The 20,265-nt window shown below is 41.1% G+C and overlaps 1 protein-coding gene across 1 annotated transcript in view; it reads left to right on the forward strand.

The window, feature by feature from the left end:
* The first annotated feature begins 5,459 nt into the window (after positions 1 to 5,459).
* fhip2a (FHF complex subunit HOOK interacting protein 2) overlaps positions 5,460 to 20,265 on the forward strand; it is a 29,906-nt gene continuing 15,100 nt past the window's right edge. Inside the window, exons 1-10 of the mRNA XM_090235477.1 lie at positions 5,460 to 6,256; positions 7,259 to 7,337; positions 7,492 to 7,661; positions 7,949 to 8,053; positions 8,180 to 8,302; positions 8,592 to 8,789; positions 8,972 to 9,168; positions 11,708 to 11,822; positions 12,021 to 12,097; positions 12,252 to 12,444. Coding sequence (XP_090091603.1) covers positions 6,212 to 6,256; positions 7,259 to 7,337; positions 7,492 to 7,661; positions 7,949 to 8,053; positions 8,180 to 8,302; positions 8,592 to 8,789; positions 8,972 to 9,168; positions 11,708 to 11,822; positions 12,021 to 12,097; positions 12,252 to 12,444 — 1,302 coding nt within the window. The 5' untranslated portion in view covers positions 5,460 to 6,211. The remainder of the gene's footprint in view (positions 6,257 to 7,258; positions 7,338 to 7,491; positions 7,662 to 7,948; positions 8,054 to 8,179; positions 8,303 to 8,591; positions 8,790 to 8,971; positions 9,169 to 11,707; positions 11,823 to 12,020; positions 12,098 to 12,251; positions 12,445 to 20,265) is intronic.

Here is a 20,265-nt window from a genome sequence, read left to right on the forward strand (position 1 = left end):
GAGGTCCTGTGATAATGGGTGATCATGTGTATGAGTTATACGAGGTGGGAGGTGTTGTGTGGAGGTTGTTGTTGAAGGGGGGGGGGGGGGGGGGGCTCTCATTCATTTGGTTAATTAAGGAGATCAGTTCTGGCGGTATTCTAGAAGTGTCCATGTTACATACGTCTTTTGTCGTTTGTTTGGGCGTTTTTTAATCATGGTGGCATGGTGTTATGCCAGAAGGATAGATTTTGATTGTACTGACGTCTTAGTAAAGCAACCATACCTGTGTGTAGCTGGACCTCTCTGGCTTTTAGAGCCCTGTAAAAGGCTGTGAGAACTTTTCTTGAAGTTCTATATCATGATCAGTATCCTCATTGATGCTATCTTCAATGAGTATTGGCTCTACATCAGAATTGATTGTATCATGCTGTTTAGCCGCATCATACATCAACACATCATCCTCATCATAGCTCAACCCTTCCTCAGCACCATCATTGAATGCAGCATTGAATGTATCAACCTGTTAAGATGTTTTACTCTGTATGGCATCAGCATCCTCTTCCTCCTCTTCCTCTTGGTGTATTGGGTCTTCTATGTGTGTATAGGCCTGGGTGAAGTCTGAAAGAAGAATATATACAAAATAGCTTATTAAAAATTAAATATATATACATTATATTAAATAACCAATAATGTTAATAAAAGAGAAAAAGCTTATTTGTTCTTTTAAACAGTACATTTAAAATATAATAACACATCACCTAAGTCCTTGTTTCTGTATCTCACTGTTAGGCCTTGGTTTTTAGTTAAATTACCTTTAGTTGTTTGATGGCTGTTTTTCTGAGGAATCCTAGATGCGTTTCCTATCCCGATGTCCTCTTGATGTATAGACTCTGCATGATTCGTATAGGTATCGTCGGAGTCTGAAAAAAAAAACATTATTTGAAATTGTTTAAACATATTCTTTCCAAAAAATGAAAAACTGTAATAAAAACTGTTCACACCGTATCCATAGAGGGCATGCTCTTGAATCCAATCGTTTTCAGATTAGTCTGCCTTCTCGGGCAGAGGTGATGCAGTTCTGTGTATTGGCACTACAGTTTTGTGGAGCCGTGCAGGACTTGTTGTAGGCGCAGGATTATTCAACGAATGGCTGGGGCTGCTTGGAGGTGTGTATGTGTATGGCAAATCTTCGATTCTTGGGGTGTTTTGAGTTTTGTCAAAGCCGGCCGTACAGAACGGTAGAATATCGTCGCTTTCATTACCCTCGAAGTCATTCAATGGTATACCCGAGGCCATAATGCCTCGGGTATTCTTGTCTGGGGGCTGTCAACTGTAAACACAAGATTAGGTTTTTAAAATAGTGTACACATTTTGTTTCATGCTTAATGTATAAAGATTATTACGTATTTAATGATGGTGATGATCCAAATCAATTATTGCAGGTAACAGCTGGGTAAATGTTGAGTATCCTATAGACGTTTGAATTAATATTTAAATATATTTATACAAAATATATACATTTTCACTTTAAAATACATACAATTGACACGAAAACAACATATAGTAATAATATGAATTACCTGAAAATTGGATGTCTTCCAGTTTTAAAATATCTGAAAAATTCATATATATAACAACTGTTAAATACTTGAAGAAACCTTATGAGAGAGAGAGAGCGAATGGGTTGCAGGTGGTAAATATGATCAAATATGTTTATCTATGGTATCATTATGCTAACATTTAGCTACATTCAACAAGCACTAGGGTAGCCTAGTGGTTAGAGTGTTGGATTAGTATCCGGAAGGTTGCAAGTTCAAACCCCCAAGCTGACAAGGTATAAATCTGTCGTTCTGCCCCTGAACAGGCAGTTAACCCAAAGTTCCTAGGCCGTCATTGAAAATAAGAATTAGTTCTTAACTGACTTGCCTAGTTAAATAAAAGTTTAAAAAAATAAATAATAATAATAATGTAATGTTTGGTCGTGTAACTGAACATCCACTAGGTGGTGCCATTGGTCCACTCTTGAGTATAGCATAGCTATGAGTGTGTTCACAGAACACATGCAAATTAAGTTTCAATGGTCACATACACAGTGTTAGCAGATGTTAATTTTATAGCTTATAGTTCCAACAGTGTAGTAATATCTAACAAGTAATATCTACCACTTCCCCAAAACTACCTAATACACACAAAATTGAACAATTCCTCACAAACTACATAACACACACACACAAATCTAAAAAGGCTGAATGAGAATATGTACATATAGATATATGGATGAACGGTGGCCGAGCGGCATAGGCATGGTGCAATAGATGGTATAAAATACACTACATGAGATATGAGTAATGTAAGATATGTAAACATTATTAAAGGGTCATTAATTTAAAGTGTCATTGTTGAAAGTGACTAGTGATCCATTTATTAAAGTGTCCTCTGATTGGATCTCAGTGTTGGCAAAAGCCTCTCTGAGTTAGTGGGGGCTATTTAACAGCCTGATAAATATGTTTTATCCAAAACATTTTGGGATAAACACCTACGTAGACCCTGGGTTTTATCCTAAACATGTTGGCCCTGTAGACCCTAGTCCATTCTCGTTTAACAAATAAATAAAACATGTATCAATAACCCATCCTCTCATTTATATATACAGTGCCTTGCAAAAGTATTCGGCCCCCTTGAACTTTGCGACCTTTTGCCACATTTCAGGCTTCAAACATAAAGATATAAAACTGTATTTTTTTGTGAAGAATCAACAACAAGTGGGACACAATCATGAAGTGGAACGACATTTATTGGATATTTCAAACTTTTTTAACAAATCAAAAACTCAAAAATTGGTCGTGCAAAATTATTCAGCCCCTTTTACTTTCAGTGCAGCAAACTCTCTCCAGAAGTTCAGTGAGGATCTCTGAATGATCCAATGTTGACCTAAATGACTAATGATGATAAATACAATCCACCTGTGTGTAATCAAGTCTCCGTATAAATGCACCTGCACTGTGATAGTCTCAGAGGTCCGTTAAAAGCGCAGAGAGCATCATGAAGAACAAGGAACACACCAGGCAGGTCCGAGATACTGTTGTGAAGAAGTTTAAAGCCGGATTTGGATACAAAAAGATTTCCCAAGCTTTAAACATCCCAAGGAGCACTGTGCAAGCGATAATATTGAAATGGAATGAGTAGACCGCAATTTGACCCCAAGAATCACAAACAGATATAAGATTTGAACAAAACATAATAATTTCAAACCGTGCTTACAGTTGAAGTCGGAGGTTTACATACACCTTAGCCAAATATACATTTAAACTCAGTTTTTCACAATTCCCGACATTTAATCCTGATGTCTTGAGATGTTGCTTCAATATATCCACATCATTTCCACGCATGATGCCATCTATGTTCTGAAGTGCACCCTCCTGCAGCAAAGCACCCCCACAACATGATGCTGCCACCCCCGTGCTTCATGGTTAGGATGGTGTTCTTTGGCTTGCAAGCCTCCCCATTTTTCCTCCAAACATAACGATGGTCATTATGGCCAAACAGTTCTATTTTTGTTTCATCAGACCAGAGTACGATCTTTGTCCCCATGTGCAGCTGCAAACTGTAGTCTGGTTTTTTCATGGCGGTTTTGCTGAGCGGAATTTCAGGTTATGTCGTCGATATAGGACTTGTTTAACTGTGGATATAGATACTTTTGTACCTGTTTCCTCCAGCATCTTCACAAGGTCCTTTGCTGTTGTTCTGGGATTGATTTGCACTTTTCACACCAAAGTACGATAATCTCTAGGAGACAGAACGCGTCTCCTTCCTGAGCGGTATGATCGCTGTGTGGTCCCATGGTGTTTATACTTGCGTACTATTGTTTGTATATTCTTGTTCTGAGAAATAAAGGCTATTCCATGCGAGAAATTGCCAAGAAACTGAAGATCTCGTACAACGCTGTGTACTACTCCCTTCACAGAACAGCACAAACTGGCGCTAACCAGAAAAGAAAGGGGAGTGGGAGGCCCCGGTGCACAACTGAGCAAGAGAACAAGTACATTTGAGTGTGTAGCTTGAGAAACACATATCTCACAAGTCCTCAACTGGCAGCTTCATTAAATAGTACCCGCAAAACACCAATCTCAAAGTCAACAGTGAAGAGTCCGGGATGCTGGCCTTCTAGGCAGAGTTGCAAAGAAAAAGCGATATCTAGCCAATAAAAAGAAAATATTAAGATGGGCAAAAGAACACTAGACACTGGACAGAGGAACTCTGCCTCGACGGCCAGCATCCCGGAGTTAAGTACTTAAGTGCTCTAAAACCACGCTTGTGAAAAACAAAATGCCTCCAGCTATCCATCACTTCTGTAAATAAAAACACAGAATATCCAATGCATTCATGAATTAAATAGCTTTAGCTTACATGACGTGGTTCATCTGATGATGGTGCACATGGGCCTTTTTATATAATGAATATGAAATCGGAGGGCAGTAATGATTAAATATTAAAGCATTAGACCTCTCACTCAAGGTATCAGTCATAAAAAATGTATACTTAAATCCGAACTAGTTGGAGATAAGAGTACATGGTCATAAAGGCTAGATCATTTTTCAAGCTGTTGAAACATTCATAGATGACCAATAGGGTCAAATAATAATCAGTGGTTGTAGAGGATGCAACTGGTCAGCACCTCAGGAGTAAATGTCATTTGGCTTTTCATAGCCGAGCATTCAGAGGTCAAGACAGCAAGTGCGTGTGTGTGAGAGAGAGAGAGAATCGAAACACACACACACAGTAACGCGTGTTAATGAGTTCGGAGAGACGATCTGTTAGTTTAACAGCCCGGGTTGGTCGTGGAGCCGGGGAAGTGCAACTAAAATGTAGCTGAGATGTACTGCACAGTAAGTTGAAATAAACATCTGCATTTTTAAAGTCTTTTTTTATCGTTATTTTATTAACGAAAGCAAAAAGATGTTGATGAACAGACACTGTGTAAAACTTTGTGGAGTATCGAATACTTTGCAAGTGGGAAGGATTTTCATGCGACCACGGGTAAAACCTTACTGATGATCAATGTATTTGTTGCATTGTTGTATCGTCAGTTTCTTGTTGGTAGGCTTGGCAGAGTTACGGATGAATTTTTCACAATAAAGTAGGCTAACGAAGGCAACCAATTGTTGCTTACTGGAACACCCAAAGTCATCCAATTGTTATAATGGGGCGGCAGGGTAGCCTAGTGGTTAGAGCGTTGGACTAGTAAAATAAGAATGTGTTCTTAACTGACTTGCCTAGTTAAAATAAAGGTAAAAATATATATATATATATATTAATAATAATAGGAAGTGGAAGAAACACTGTATGTGTAGGGTTAGTTGGTGGTGCATTTTTTTTCCTTTCCATTTAAGTGTTTGTATCACAAAATGTAACGTGAGTGACCACACACTACCGCACAGTAGGTGGCGGCATGTACAAACAAAATGAATGAACGCCATGATACAAAATAAGAAAAAGAAGACGAAGAAACAGAAGAAAGATATTTCCAAAGATTTTTTATAAGTAACCCAAGATAGACAAAAGCCTGTTGTAGCTAAAACAAGCAATGAGGTGGCAGAGCCAAGAACGAGCTTAGCGAGATCTTATTGGCGCGCTCTAGCATGTATTTGCATATTTCCGTTAGGGAAAGCCTATTATGTGAAGTGCGCCGTGTGCAATACCTCAATTCGCCCTTGCGTTCCTTCTAAAGAAAGCAAAAGGCAAAGTCTACAACACTTAGTCCACTCTGTTCGTAACAGATTATAGTTTTGAAAACAGAAAACTGTATTGAGATCAACTGTTTCATCGATGACAAAATTAGAGGAATATCGGCCAAAATCCATCTCGCTCCATCTTCTCCCACTGTCGTCCACTGGGCTTCCTATCATCACCATATTTGTTAGTGAGTGGAAACGCCCAGATGCTTCACATTTATACATCCGTTAAAATATCTGGCTCATTGTTCTATCTGTTATATTACTGCTTGGCTGGGGAAGTGCCACCGTGTCCAACAGAGGTGAACGTTACAGTAGTTTGTGTTGTGACAGTGGTTGTGAGATAGAGTCCGCTGTGCGTTTTATTGTTTGCATTTATTTTCCTTCAAGGATCATTATATGAAAACTCCAATCTGGATCGCAGCGCTAACAACAGGAAGAAGATAGAGGAATTCTCTAGGTCTTCTCGTGACAAACTGGTCCAGTCGAAGAACAAAATGTTCTCCAAATTTACATCGATTCTACAGCACGCAGTCGAGGCGGTGAGTTTTCATTTATGTGGAAGATGTCAAACCTCTGGAAGAAAGGTTCAATCGAGGTCGGGGACAATTGGGCCTAACTGGATGTTCTATTGAAGTTAACCACGTAACTGTTAGCGGATGCCAGCTAGCTTTGCCAGATGTGATCGTAGGTGCTGCTAACGCTAACAGTAGAGGTGTCCAACAAAGCCTAACTAGCTAACGTTAGTTGGCTAGCTAAAACTTTCGCTCTGGTTTCCAGGCTTGTTTCACTTCATATTAAGCAATGTGATTTAAATAATTAGCTAAAGCTGTTAGCTACACTGCCCTGATTATGGCCGGGCTAGCTAACGTTAGCAAGCTAATGTTTACATCTCTGCAATCTGTAAAAAAAGAAAAAGCTTGAAATGGGTATGGTCTAATTGAGTCAACACCACAGAAAACAAATCTAAGTTTAGCTTTCCTAACTAACTACGTTAGCCCAAAGGTCGGCATATAAGTTATTTTTGTCTGTTTGTCTGAAATCTGCTTTGTATACCCCTCTGACTTTTTGACGTTACCATACGGGGTTCCCGTCAAGCGAGAAAGGCTAATTGATTGTTGTGATGTACATGCGAGTCTAGTTAGTCGGCTGCTGAACGTTTTCATCTGCTTTCAAACGTTAGCAAGGGTTGGATATCTGGTAGATTTCTCCACACCCTTGTTGATAAGATGACTTGTCGTTGTTGCGCAAACGAGATTGACTGTACTATATATATATATATATATATATATATATATATATATATATATATATATATATACTGTTATAAGACACTACATTTGGGGGCTACAAGAAGTAGGCCGACATGTCCAATGTGCAGAGAGTGAAAAGATCTGCTCAAGCAGATGACAAGTTTGTGCGTCTTGCCTGGTCAAGAGAGTCTGGTTGCTTTACACACAGACTGGCAGCAGGCCTGTAGTAAAGATTGCTAAACTAATTAATCAGACACTGGTTAATCAGACAAAACTTGATTTCTGTTCCAGCTTGCACCTTCACTGCCCTTGCAGGAGGACTTTGTGTATCACTGGAAAGCCATCACACATTACTACATAGAGACATCAGGTAAGACCAATAAACAACACTTAATAGACATCAAGTACGAGTTTCAAATCACTGTAAACAGACATGGAGTAGAGATATGTTATCAATGATGTGTTACCTGTAACCACAATGTGATTCGAAAGCAATATTTGTTTGTTTATTTCTTCTGTGTCAGATGACAAAGCACCTGTGACAGACACCAACATCCCGTCCCATCTGGAGCAGATGCTGGACATCCTGACGCAGGAGGAGTCAGAGAGAGAGTCTGGAGAGACTGGGCCCTGCATGGAGTACCTGCTGCACCACAAGATCCTAGAGACCCTCTTCACCCTGGGCAAGGCCGACGTAAGGGGAACAATGCCATTTTCACACTATCATGCCAACTCAAACCACACTGAACTGGCTCTGACATTTTTTTTTTTTCACATTGTCCTTTTCAGCATGTTTAGTGGATGTGTAACCAGGCGAGCACAGTACAGCAAGACTTTGCTCAGTAGTGAGAAAAAAGTAAAAGACTTCACTGCACTCTGTTGGATAGTTAGCCTATACCAAATCATGTTAGAAAGACCAGATCAAGTATGAAAAGTACCATGGTGTTTCTTAATCTATTGGGGTTGTTTTGTCTCCATCAGTGTCCTCCGGGAATGAAGCAGCAGGTTCTGAGTTTTTACACCAAGCTGCTAGGACGCATTCACCAGCCTCTTTTGCCCCACATCAATGTCCATAGACCTGTACAGGTGAGATCCAATACGTTTTAATTTGTAGATATGGATGGTTTTAACACGTGGATGTGTTTACTATGTAGATGCCATTTGTACACTGTTTCAGTGTGAAGTAGTGTGTCTCTCTGGTTGACTCCTCAGAAACTCATCCGTCTGTGTGGAGAGATCCTGGCTGCTCCCACGGAGAACGAGGAGATCCAGTTCCTCTGCATTGTCTGTGCCAAACTAAAGCAGGACCCCTACCTCGTTAACTTCTTCCTGGAGGTAAGTATGATGTCCATAAGATTCTACCATAAGAGGCAGCAGGGTTGTCTTCATTGGGCACCAAATGCTCTGAAATGGATTCAAATAGAAAGGTACTTACTATCTGTACTTATCCAGAAAAACAAAATTTGGCTTATTTTTTTCATGTTGCAAAACGTTTTGTTAGTGTACCCTAATGAAAACGAGTCAGGACGTTTCAGTAAGGAGACTTGAGAGACGGCTGAACTGACGTCACACAGTTTGAATCCTTCAATAGTTTTTTTTCCCCCTTGCATCTCCTGGTTCACAGAATAAAGTGAAGAGGCCTGACCCAAAGAGGCCTGGTGTAGAGGGGGTTAGGGAGGACTTGGCTTCACCAGACACAGGTCAGCCCCAGGCAGAGGGACAGGCAGCTGAATCACCTGAGGAGCCCAAGTCTGCTGCTGCCCAGTCCAACAACAACAACTACAACATAGTCACGTCTCTCCTCAACCTCACCAAGAGTCCGGTCAGTACCTCCTCATACCACAGATCTGAGACCAGGTTACTCATACCACACTGATGATTGATATAGTCTGTTTTGATTTGAGGTTGCAGTGGGAATAGGCTTAGTGGTGTTTTTAATGTAGCTTGAACTGTGTTGTTTGAGTAGCATCTATATTCATGCTTTCCTCTCTCTCTGTCTTTCAGGATGGCAGGATAGTGGTGAAGGCATGCGAGGGCCTCATGCTGCTGGTCAGTCTGCCTGAGCCGGCCGCGGCCAAGTGTCTGACGGAGAACACTGAGCTCTGTGAACTCTTGACTGACAGACTGTCAGCATTCTACAAGGCTCTCCCCGTGTCCATGGATCCCCTGGACATTGAGACAGTGGAGTCAGTCAACTGGGGGTGAGGCTTTGCTGTCCACTCCTCATGCTACCTCTGCTTTGTCAGAGAGACAGTACCGTCAGAAAGTATGCACACCCCTTGGATTTTCCTAATTTTGTTGTTACAGCCTGAATTTAAAATTGATTCAATTTAGATTTTGTGTCACTGGCCTATACACAATATCCCATAATGTCAATGTGGAATTATATTTTTTAGAAAGGTTTACAAATTCATAAAAAAAATGTAAAAGCTGAATATACTTGAGTCAATGAGTATTCACCCCTTTGTTATGGCAAGCCTAAATAAGTTCTGGAGTAAAGTCACATAATAAGTTGCATGGACACACTCTGTGTGCATTAAGTGTTTAACATACATTTTGAATGACTACCTCATTTAGGTTCCACACGCAATTATCTGTAAGGTCCCTCAGTCAAAGATGGTACAAATAAAAATAAAAGCAGACATTTAATATCTCTTTGAGCATGGTAAAGTTATAAATTCTGCTTTGGATGGTACACCCAGTCAGCCCAAAGATACAGTCGTCCTTCCTAACTCAGTTGCCGAAGAGGAAGGAAACCGCTCAGGGATTTCACAATGAGGCCAATGTTGACTTTTTAAAACAGTTAGAGTTTAATGGCTGTTGTAGAACTGAGCATGAATCAACTAACCTAAATGACAGAGTGAAAAGAAGGATGCCTGTACAGAATACAAATATTCCAAAACAAGCATCCTGTTTGCAATAACGTTCTTAATACAAAGTGTTATGTTTGGGGAAAATCCAACACATCACTGAGTACCACCTGGTTATCTGCTTTCCAACAGACACGAGAAGACATTCACCTTTCAGCAGAACAATAACCTAAAACAAAAGGCCAAATATACACTGGAGTTGCTTACCAAGACAACGTTTTAGTGTTCCTGTGTGGCCTAATTGCATTTTTAACTTAAATTGGCCTGAAAATTCATGGTAAGACTTCAAGATTGCTGTCTAGCAATGATCAACAACCAACTTGACAGAGCTTGAAGAATTTTAAAAAGAATGTGCAAATATTGTACAATCCAGGTGTGCAACATTCTTACACTTACTCAGAAAGACTCACAGCAGTAATCGCTGCCAAAGGTGATTATAACGTGTGTGATACTATTATCAATGAGATATTTCTCTTTAATTTTCAATAAATTAGCAAATATGTTTAAAAACATGTTTTCTCTTTGTCATTATGGGGCATTGTGTGTAGATGGTTGAGGGGGGAAATATATTGAATCTATTTTGAATTCAGGCTGTAACACAACAAACTGTGGAATAAGTCCAGGGATATGAATACTTTCTGAAGGCACTGTAATGCTACATATAGTGTGTCTGTCCAAGATAGATTAGGGCACATAGACTACTTTTGAACAGAGCCTCATGGGCTCTGGTCAAAATTATTGCACTATATGGGTGCGTTTGGGACACATCTGCAGCATACCCCCTCTCTAAATTAGTATCAGTGCCAAGGGAAAATTGTAGGGAAGTGCATCTTTCCCTTTCAAGACGATTCGATATGTATACATGGGTTCCGATGCAATACAGGAACGATACATTTTAGTTTGAAACTATTCGGCTTGATTAGAGAAAGAATCGATGCGATACGATTCGATGTACTAACATTTGTTGAGGCCCACTGTCATGCCACTCATCCGCTGCCATCACCTCATGTTTCAGCATGATAATGCACAGTCCCAAGTTCCAAGGATCTGTACACAATTCCTAAAAGCTGAAAATGTCCCAGTTCTTCCTTGGCCTACATACTCAACAGACATGTCACCCGTTGAGCATGTTTGGGATGCTCTGGATCGAAGTGTACGACAGCGTGTTCCAGTTCCAGACAATTTCCAGCAACTTCACACAACCATTGAAGAGGAGTGGGACATTCCACTTGCCACAATCAACAGCCTGATCAACTTAATGCGAAGAAGACATGTCACGCTGCATGAGGCAAATGCCCAGCATGTGAAATCAATAGGGCCTAATTTATTTATTTCAATTAACTGATTTCCTTATGAACTGTAACTCAGTAAAATCTTTGAAATTGTTGCGTTTATATTTTTGTTCAGTATAAATTCCAATATGCTTCTGATGGAGCTCATGAGCTGGTCCTCTGTGTATGTCCGTGTAACAAAAATAACATTAGGAACACCTTCCTAATATTGACTTGCCCTCAGAACATCCTCAATTTGTTGGGGCATGGACTCTACAAGGTGTCGAAAGCATTCCACAGGGATGCTGCCCCATGTTGACGTCAATGCTTCCCAAAGTTGTCAAGTTGGCTTGATGTCCTTTGGGTGGTGGACCATTCTGGATACACACGGGAAATGGTTAAGTGTGAAAAACCCAGCCGCATTGCAGTTCTTGACACACTCAAACTGGTGCGCCTGTCACCTACTACCATACCTTGTTCAAAGGCATTGTCTTGCCCATTCTTCCTCTGAATGACACACAACTATAGAATGAATATGCATCTTGATCAATTAAGAATCGGCATCAGAAAAGTATAATATCTAATTGTGTCTGTTGCAGACTGGATGTGTATAACATGAAGGATGATGCTGCCATCTTCACTGGGAAGCGAGCACTCATCTCCTTCCTATCTTGGCTCGATTACTGCGACCAGCTCATCAAAGAGGCTCAGAAGGTAATGAGCAACACCACTGACTCACCATCGGCTGGAAGATTCTTTAAATAGTACACCGACTTGTTAGAATTTAATTCAGCAAAAACATAAGATAATACAATTAGCTATATATACAAGACTCACATTACATACATCTAAAGTTTTTATATCAAAGTGACTTTGTAGTAATGAAACATTTCTTGGGTCTTGTACCCTAAGACGGCGGCTGCAGTGTTGGCTAAAGCAGTGAGAGAGAGGTTCTTTGTGGCGGTCATGGAGCCCCAGCTGATGCAGACGTAAGTCCCTATTCAGAGGAACAATCATAGGTGCCTCTCTTTGTTTTGAATGTGTATGTATGTCTGCCCCTGACTAGATCCATTGACAATGAAAGATTGCAATGTAATTTTGCTGTGTCAGTGGATGACGGTGTCCCTTCTGTCCCCCTTTTAGGTCGGAGGTGGGCATCCTGACCTCCACGGCGTTGCTTAACAGGATCATCCGCCAGGTGACCTCGGAGGCCTTGCTGCAGGACATGGTCTACTTCCTCCTAGGGGAGGAGAAAGGACCAGAGACCCTAGCCAGCATTGCCCAAAACCCCCTCCGACACAGACTCATAGAGCACTGTGACCACCTGTCAGATGAGGTGACCACCCATATTCATGCATAATATACTGTCATCTACACCTTGATGCACACACTCTGCCTCTGGTGGTTGGGTTTGACATGGGGACAAATATACTGCATTTTTCTAAGGTGATGCTACGGAAGTAGAGAAGACTGTTTGATCTCCTATTCAAATCAATGCCCCAACGTGTTATATTTTAGTGCGAAAGTTGCTCCTTCATGGAACTCTCTGTCAGCGAAGTCTTTTGTCCGGGCACCCGCCAGCCTGGGCCTGCTCTCTCACCACATTGGCTGAGAAACATCAGGCTGGTGGTTTTGGCAGGAAAACTCAGTTTAACCTGGGTAAAAACAGTTGTAAACCTAGTAGCCTTATCATAGTGATATTTCCTATGCTCTGCATTCTCTGCCTTCCTTTTAGACAGAATAAATAAAACCAGGTTGGGTGAATAATTTGGAAAATGTAATCCATAAGCCTACTAATACATCAATGAATGAATGTAAAACATGCACATATTCAATTTAAGAAACAGAGAAACTGAAAGAAAATATACTGCTCAAAAAAATAAAGTGAACACTAAAATAACACATCCTAGATCTGAATGAATTAAATATTCTTATTAAATACTTTTTTTCTTTACATAGTTGAATGTGCTGACAACAAAATCACACATTATCAATGGAAATCAAATTTATCAACCCATGGAGATCTGGATTTGGAGTCATACTCAAAATTAAAGTGGAAAAGCACACTACAGGCTGATCCAACTTTGATGTAATGTCCTTAAAACAAGTCAAAAGGAGGCTCAGTAGTGTGTGTGGCCTCCACGTGCCTGTATGACCTCCCTACAACACCTGGGCATGCTCCTGATGAGGTGGCGGATGGTCTCCTGAGGGATCTCCTCCCAGACCTGGACTAAAGCATCCGCCAACGCCTGGACAGTCTGTGGTGCAACGTGGCGTTGGTGGATGGAGCGAGACATGATGTCCCAGATGTGCTCAATTGGATTCAGGTCTGGGGAACGGGCGTGCCAGTCCATAGCATCAATGCCTTCCTCTTGCAGGAACTGCTGACACTCCAGCCACATGAGGTGTAGCATTGTCTTGCATTAGGAGGAACCCAGGGCCAACTGCACCAGCATGTGGTCTCACAAGGTGTCTGAGGATCTCATCTCGGTACCTAATGGCAGTCAGGCTACCTCTGGCGAGCACATGGAGGGGCTGTGCGGCCCCCCAAAGAAATGCCACCCCACACCATGACTGACCCACCGCCAAACCGGTCATGCTGGAGGATGTTGCAGGCAGCAGAACGTTCTCCACGGTGTCTCCAGTCTCTGACACGTCTGTCACATGTGCTCAGTGTGAACCTGCTTTCATCTGTGAAGAGCACAGGGCGCCAGTGGCGAATTTGCCAATCTTGGTGTTCTCTGGCAAATGCCAAACGTCCTGCACGGTGTTGGGCTGTAAGCACAACCCCCACCTGTGGACGTCGGGCCCTCATACCACCCTCATGGAGTCTGTATCTGACTGTTTGAGCAGACATGCACATTTGTGGCCTGCTGGAGGTCATTTTGCAGGGCTCTGACAGTGCTCCTCCTGCTCCTCCTTGCACAAAGGCGGAGGTAACGGTCCTGCTGCTGGGTTGTTGCCCTCCTACGGCCTCCTCCACGTCTCCCGATGTACTGGCCTGTCTCCTGGTAGCGCCTCCATGCTCTGGACACTACGCCGACCGCCAGCATTCAAAAGTGACCAAAACATCAGCCAGGAAGCATAGGAACTGAAAGTGGTCTGTGGTCACCACCTGCAAAACCACTCCTTTATTGGGGGTGTCTTGCTAATTGCCTATAATTTCAACCTGTTGTCTATTCCATTTGCACAACAGCATGTGAAATTTATTGTCAATCAGTGTTGCTTCCTAAGTGGACAGTTTGATTTCACAGAAGTGTGATTGACTTGGAGTTACATTGTGTTGTTTAAGTGTTCCCTTTATTTTTTTGAGCAGTGTATATTTCAACCTTGTAAAAATTATTTTTCTTTCAATTTGCACAGGTAGGAAGGTGTCCAGGCTGATAGACCATTAGGCTAGGTGTGAATGTTCTGAAGCTTAATTCTAATCCATCACGAATACAACAGAAACCCATCGAGCCCTTATGAGCCGTCAGCGGGACAAAAGTATTGCTCAGTCTATGAGATGGTTCGCTAATAATGGCAGCACCATTTTATCAAATGTTCATGTTGATATTTTACAGTTTTCATGGGCATACAAATCCAAAACGTTATATGCGATTGCAAAATTGAATGCTTTAACCAAAAGAGTCACTTGCCTTGCATGGTTCTCAATATGCATAGGCTAATATGGCTTCTTGTTGACTGCACATTGGGTATCCAGCTGTTTAGTCAGGCATAGGGTAGTTTTCAATCATCAGCTGATCCAATAAATATTTTTTTGAATAACAGTCAAGTACTAGCTTGATATTCTGGTTGAAACAGGAATTGTGGGTGATTTATTTTTTTTCAGGAAAGAACTGGAAAATATTTTCCACTTGCTGGAGCTGGACCATGTTTTAGACTCACAATTAGTGCCAGCATGCTGCTGTGGACAGTGCCAATGATAATCACAAAAGCCAGCTAGCTGTCTACACAGTAAAAATAATATATAGGATTGTGAGTTTGGTGAATTTTCACTCAACTTTGAATTTTAGATTGAGTAAACATACAATTCAACTTGAGATTTTATTCTACCTTATTTGCATATTTCCCAGTGTGCCTTGCCTTGAATGAATTGTAGTTACCACCCATGACTGTTTTTGTTAGCGACAGATACATGTTTGTTCTATTCAATGGCTTTCAGGCCTGTAGCCTTCACTAAATGTGTCTAATAATTTGTAAAGAATCAAGTGCTTTTCATTATACATGCATAAAATAGAAAAACAAAAATTAAGAAATACACTGAGTATACAGAACATTAGGAAGACCTGCTCTTTCCATGACATAGACTGACGATCCCTTATTGATATCTGTTACATCTACTTCTATCAGTGTAGATGAAGGGGAGGAGACGGGTTAAAGAAAATTGAGACATGGATTGTATATGTATGCAATTTAGAGGGTGAATGGGCAAGACAAAATATTGAACTGCCTTTGAATTGGGTATTGTAGCAGGTGCCAGGCGCACCAGTTTGTGTCAAGAACAGCAACGCTGCTGGGTTTTTAATGCTCAACAGTTTCCCATGTGTAACAAGTATGGTCCACCACCCAAAGGACATGCAGCCAACTTTACACAACTGTAGGAAGCATTGAAGATCCTACATCTGTACTGCACTCAATGCCAAAGCGCTAACCCCAGTCTAAACGCATGTGTCACACGAATGGGCATTACAAGATGTCCAAATTGTCATGAATAAGTTAAGTGCGCTGTCCCTGTATTTTGATGTGTTACCATGACAACTGGCCTTAGACATTGTATCATCATCAGGATAACATGGCCTAAATGCTTTGCCATTATATTTCTCTTCTCATAAAGACCTCATTGGATTAGTGCCATACCAATCCACATAGCTGCGGGAGGTAGGAGTGCTGGGGGTGCTCCAGCACCCAATATAGCCATCTGCATGGTCCGATGCCATTTACGGCTTTATAGGTGAGGCAGAGAATTTTATAGTCAATTCTGTGAGAAATAGGTAGCCAACAGCAAGGATGGGGTTGATGTGGGCAGACTTTTTTTTTGTGTGTGTCAGAATCCTTGCATCACTGAGTTTGGATGAGCTGTAGTTTATGAATTGAATTTGCAGGCAGGCCCCAAAGTACTCTTCCCATAATCAATTCTGGAGAAAATGAGCTTTTCTGCTTCAGATGTGGTGAGAGAGAGTCTTAGGCGGGAGATGTTCTTCAGATGAAAGAATTACGTTTTACAAATGTGACTAATGTGGTCATTGAAGGAGAGTGCAGGGTCGAATTTCACACCCAAATTAATGATGACTGACGAGAAGGGGATGATGTGGCCATTTATGACAGGGCAGATGCTGCAGGAGTTGATCTGCTAGGGGGTGCCTATCAGCATTGCTTCTGTCTTGCTGCTGTTGAGTTGTAGGAAGCTGTTCCGCCTCCAAGATTTTACCTCATCCAGTCAGTTGGACAATGTTAACAGAGCAGATGTTGTGTCAGGCTTTGTTTTAATGGACACCTTTGTGTCATCTGCGTAGCAGTGGAATCGGACACTTGTCTGAAGATCTGGCCAACTGGGAACATGTAGGAAGAGGATAGGTCCTAACACTGACCCTTGTGGGTCACTGCAAGGGTCTTGCCTCTCCGAGGGTAATGTACTGCTTGCGGTTAGAGAGGTAGGAAAGTGATCCAGTTTAGGGTGGTCTCACAGATGCCAGTGTGCTCTCTGAGGTGCGATCTACTGTATCAAAAGCCGCACTGAGGTACAGAAGAATCAAGATGGTGGGGGATTCTGTATCTGCAGCCATAAGGATGTCATTGACAACCTTCACCAGGGCTGTCTCAGTACTGTGCATGGGCCTAAAGTCAGACTGAAGCACCTCCATAAAGATGGATAGCACTGAGGTGTGACTGAAGCTGAGATGCCAATATCTTCTCCAGGACTTTACATAAAAATGGGAGGTTGGAAATGGGCCTGTAGTTTGAGAGGTCTTGGTCAAGGGATGATTTCTTGAGGGGTGATGCGATTTTGAACAGCATGCCCAGTGTGGAATGACTTGTTGAACAGGTTGGTTACAAACTGGATGAGAGCAGCTGATCATGTTTTGAACAGTGATGTTGAAATAGGGTCGAGGGTGCCACTGGTAGTTTAGGTGATTTTGAACACAACAGCAGGTGAGACTAGAGCAAAGTCACTTAGATATGGGTGGTGGGCTTGGAGCCAGTGTGGGGTTGAGGTTGGAGGATACAATGTTCTGTCGGATGGTGTTGATTTTAGCCTTTAACTCAGCAAATCCGTAACATTGTGGCTGTAGGGTGGAGGAGGCGACTGATGGTGGGGAAAATAAATTCCTGAGATTTCCTCTGTTAGGGCTGTGGAAGTCATGAAAGTTTGTCAGCTGGTGGTTGTCAAGCAAATAACTTCTGGTCTCAAGGTAATTGACCGGATTAACATAAACACATTTAGCGGCTCCTGGGTTCCACGTATAGCCTACAAGCCACTGATGCAACCCTTTTAGAACATTTGAAAAAGTCTAATAAATCCATGTAATATAGCCTACACCACAATACATCCATACATTATTTATTTTAGGCAGGTCTAAAGAAACATGATATGAAGAAAATGTAGTCTATTTCAGAACAGAATAGCATACTCGGAGTTGTCCGTATGTTAGGCCCTGATCTGGCAATGCAGTATGGCTGTGGGTTACACTAGTTCATATAGCAGAAAAGATTTGCTTAGAATTCCATGGTGTTGTTTTATATTATTATATTACGAAGAATACAATTGATAGATATATATATATATATATAAAAAAAAATATTATCCTAAGGATTTGAGGGTGTGCGCACATGCGGCTACTCTGTGTTGAGCAGTTAACAAAGAAACTGGTACTCCTATATGCTTAATTTAGAGTTATATATGTAACTTTAGTTGTGATACAAACGTTGGACTATATGTTTTGATTTTGAATACATTCTAACACTGCATGATGCAACTTTAATGATGATTTGGAAAAATGTGCATGAAAGGCATGGGCTCTGCTTTGTTTCTTGCACACTTCATCAGTCTCATTCACAATTTGAGAAGCACTTGATAATGCCTTGAATTTCCTGGCTGCATCCCCATTGTGTGGCCTTAGGCTGAATATAATAATTATAATTTCCTTCTCCAGGCTGCGTGCCGAAGCACCTTACTCACATGGCTCTCCTTTACGTGATCAGGTCTTTTCACAGGCTACAAGTGAAGACACACAACTGCGCGTCCTTATCCAATTATTAGGCGCATATTGGAAGAACTGTCCACATTTACTTTTCGTCAGCCAACAAGATGAGTAGGCCTAACAAACAGCAAAAGCACTAGTCTGTCAACTGTCGACTATCCCCCATAGTACTAAAGTTGACCTATTCTGTGCAAGAAATCCAATATTCCAAATATTCCAGGTGTGTGATGCGATAGATCCAAAATTAATACAACCACTAGCATCCAAAAAAACTGTTTTAAGCAATGAGCCTGATGGAACGGATGAGAAAGTGTAGCTTAAAATGTTGATGAACTATTAGGTCATTTCTTCACATTATAAGTGCAGCAATGCGCACACGGCAGTAGGATATAAGTGAAAATCTTCCATTAGCTCGAAAACACCATTCTCAAAAGTGACCACAAGTGAGATTATGCATATACTGCTTCTATTATAAAGGTGCATTTTTATGGTGAAAATGATCTTCCCCAAAAATGAAACTCGTGCTGCGCTGCGTATGTCTGACAGGCTCTACACCCATTGTAAAGTGAATTAATGGGCTTCATTTTAACCTGTCTAGGACTCGCCAACAGCCAATGAAATTGCAGGGCGCCAAATTCAATCAACAGAGATCTCATAATTCAATTGTTTCAAACATACAAGTATTAGACACCATTTTAAAGAAACATTCTCCTTAATCCAACCACAGTTTCCGATTTCAAAAAAGCTTTTCGGCGAAAGCAGAACATATCATTGTTAGGTCAGCAACTAGTCACAAAGCATACAGTGATTTTTCCAACCAAAGAGAGGAGTCACAAAAAGCAGAAATGGAGAAAATTCATCACTAACCTTTGATATTCTTCATCAGATGACACTCCCGGGACAACATGTCACACAATACATGTATGTTTTGTTTGATCAAGTTCATATTTATTTCCAAAAACCTCAGTTTACATTTGGCTTTGCCTCCAAAACATGCAGAGAGCCACACATATTTACAGAAATACTCATAATAAACATTGATAAAAGATACAAGTGTTATTCACAGATTTAAAGATATACTTCTTCTTAATGCAACCGCTGTGTCAGATTTAAAAAAAAACTGAGTACAGCGATCAGAGACCAAAACAACCCAAAAAGATATCCACCATTTTGGAGTCAACATAAGTCAGAAATAGCATTATAAATATTCACTTATCTTTGATGATCTTCATCAGAATGCACTCCCATTAATCCCAGTTCCACAATAAATGTTTGATTTGTTCCATAAAGTCTATAATTTATGTCCAAATAACTCCTTTTTGGTTTGCATGTTCAGTACACAATCTAAACTCACGACTCGCGGCCAGGTCCAGGCAAAAGTTCAGACGAAAAGTTACATTACAGTCTGTAGAAACATGTCAAACGATGTATAGAATCAATCTTTAGGATGTTTTTATCATAAATCTTCAATAATGTTCCAACCGGAGAATTCCTTTGTCTTCAGAAAAGCAATGGAACGCGAGCTTACCTCTCATGTGAATGCGCGTGACCAGCTCGTGGCAATCTGCCAGACCACTGACTCAAAGAGCCCTTATGAGCCCCTCCTTTAGAGTAGAAGCCTCAAACAAGTTTCTAAAGACTGTTGACATCTAGTGGAAGTCGTAGGAAGTGCAAAATGACCCCATAGACACTGTATTCGATAGGCCAAGAGTTAAAAAAAAAAAAAAAAACTACAAACCTCAGATTTCCCACTTCCTGGTTGGATTTTTCTCAGGTTTTCGTTTGCCATATGATTTCTGTTTATACTCACAGACGTCATTCAAACAGTTTTAGAAGCTTCAGTGTTTTCTATCCAAATCTACTAATAATATGCATATATTAGCAACTGGGACTGAGGAACAGGCAGTTTACTCTGGGCACGCTTTTTATCCAAACGTGAAAATGCTTCCCCCTAG

The sequence above is a fragment of the Oncorhynchus mykiss genome, chromosome 1 (genome assembly GCF_057628025.1).
Source record: "Oncorhynchus mykiss isolate SJ-2025 chromosome 1, ASM5762802v1, whole genome shotgun sequence".
Lineage (NCBI taxonomy): Eukaryota > Metazoa > Chordata > Actinopteri > Salmoniformes > Salmonidae > Oncorhynchus > Oncorhynchus mykiss.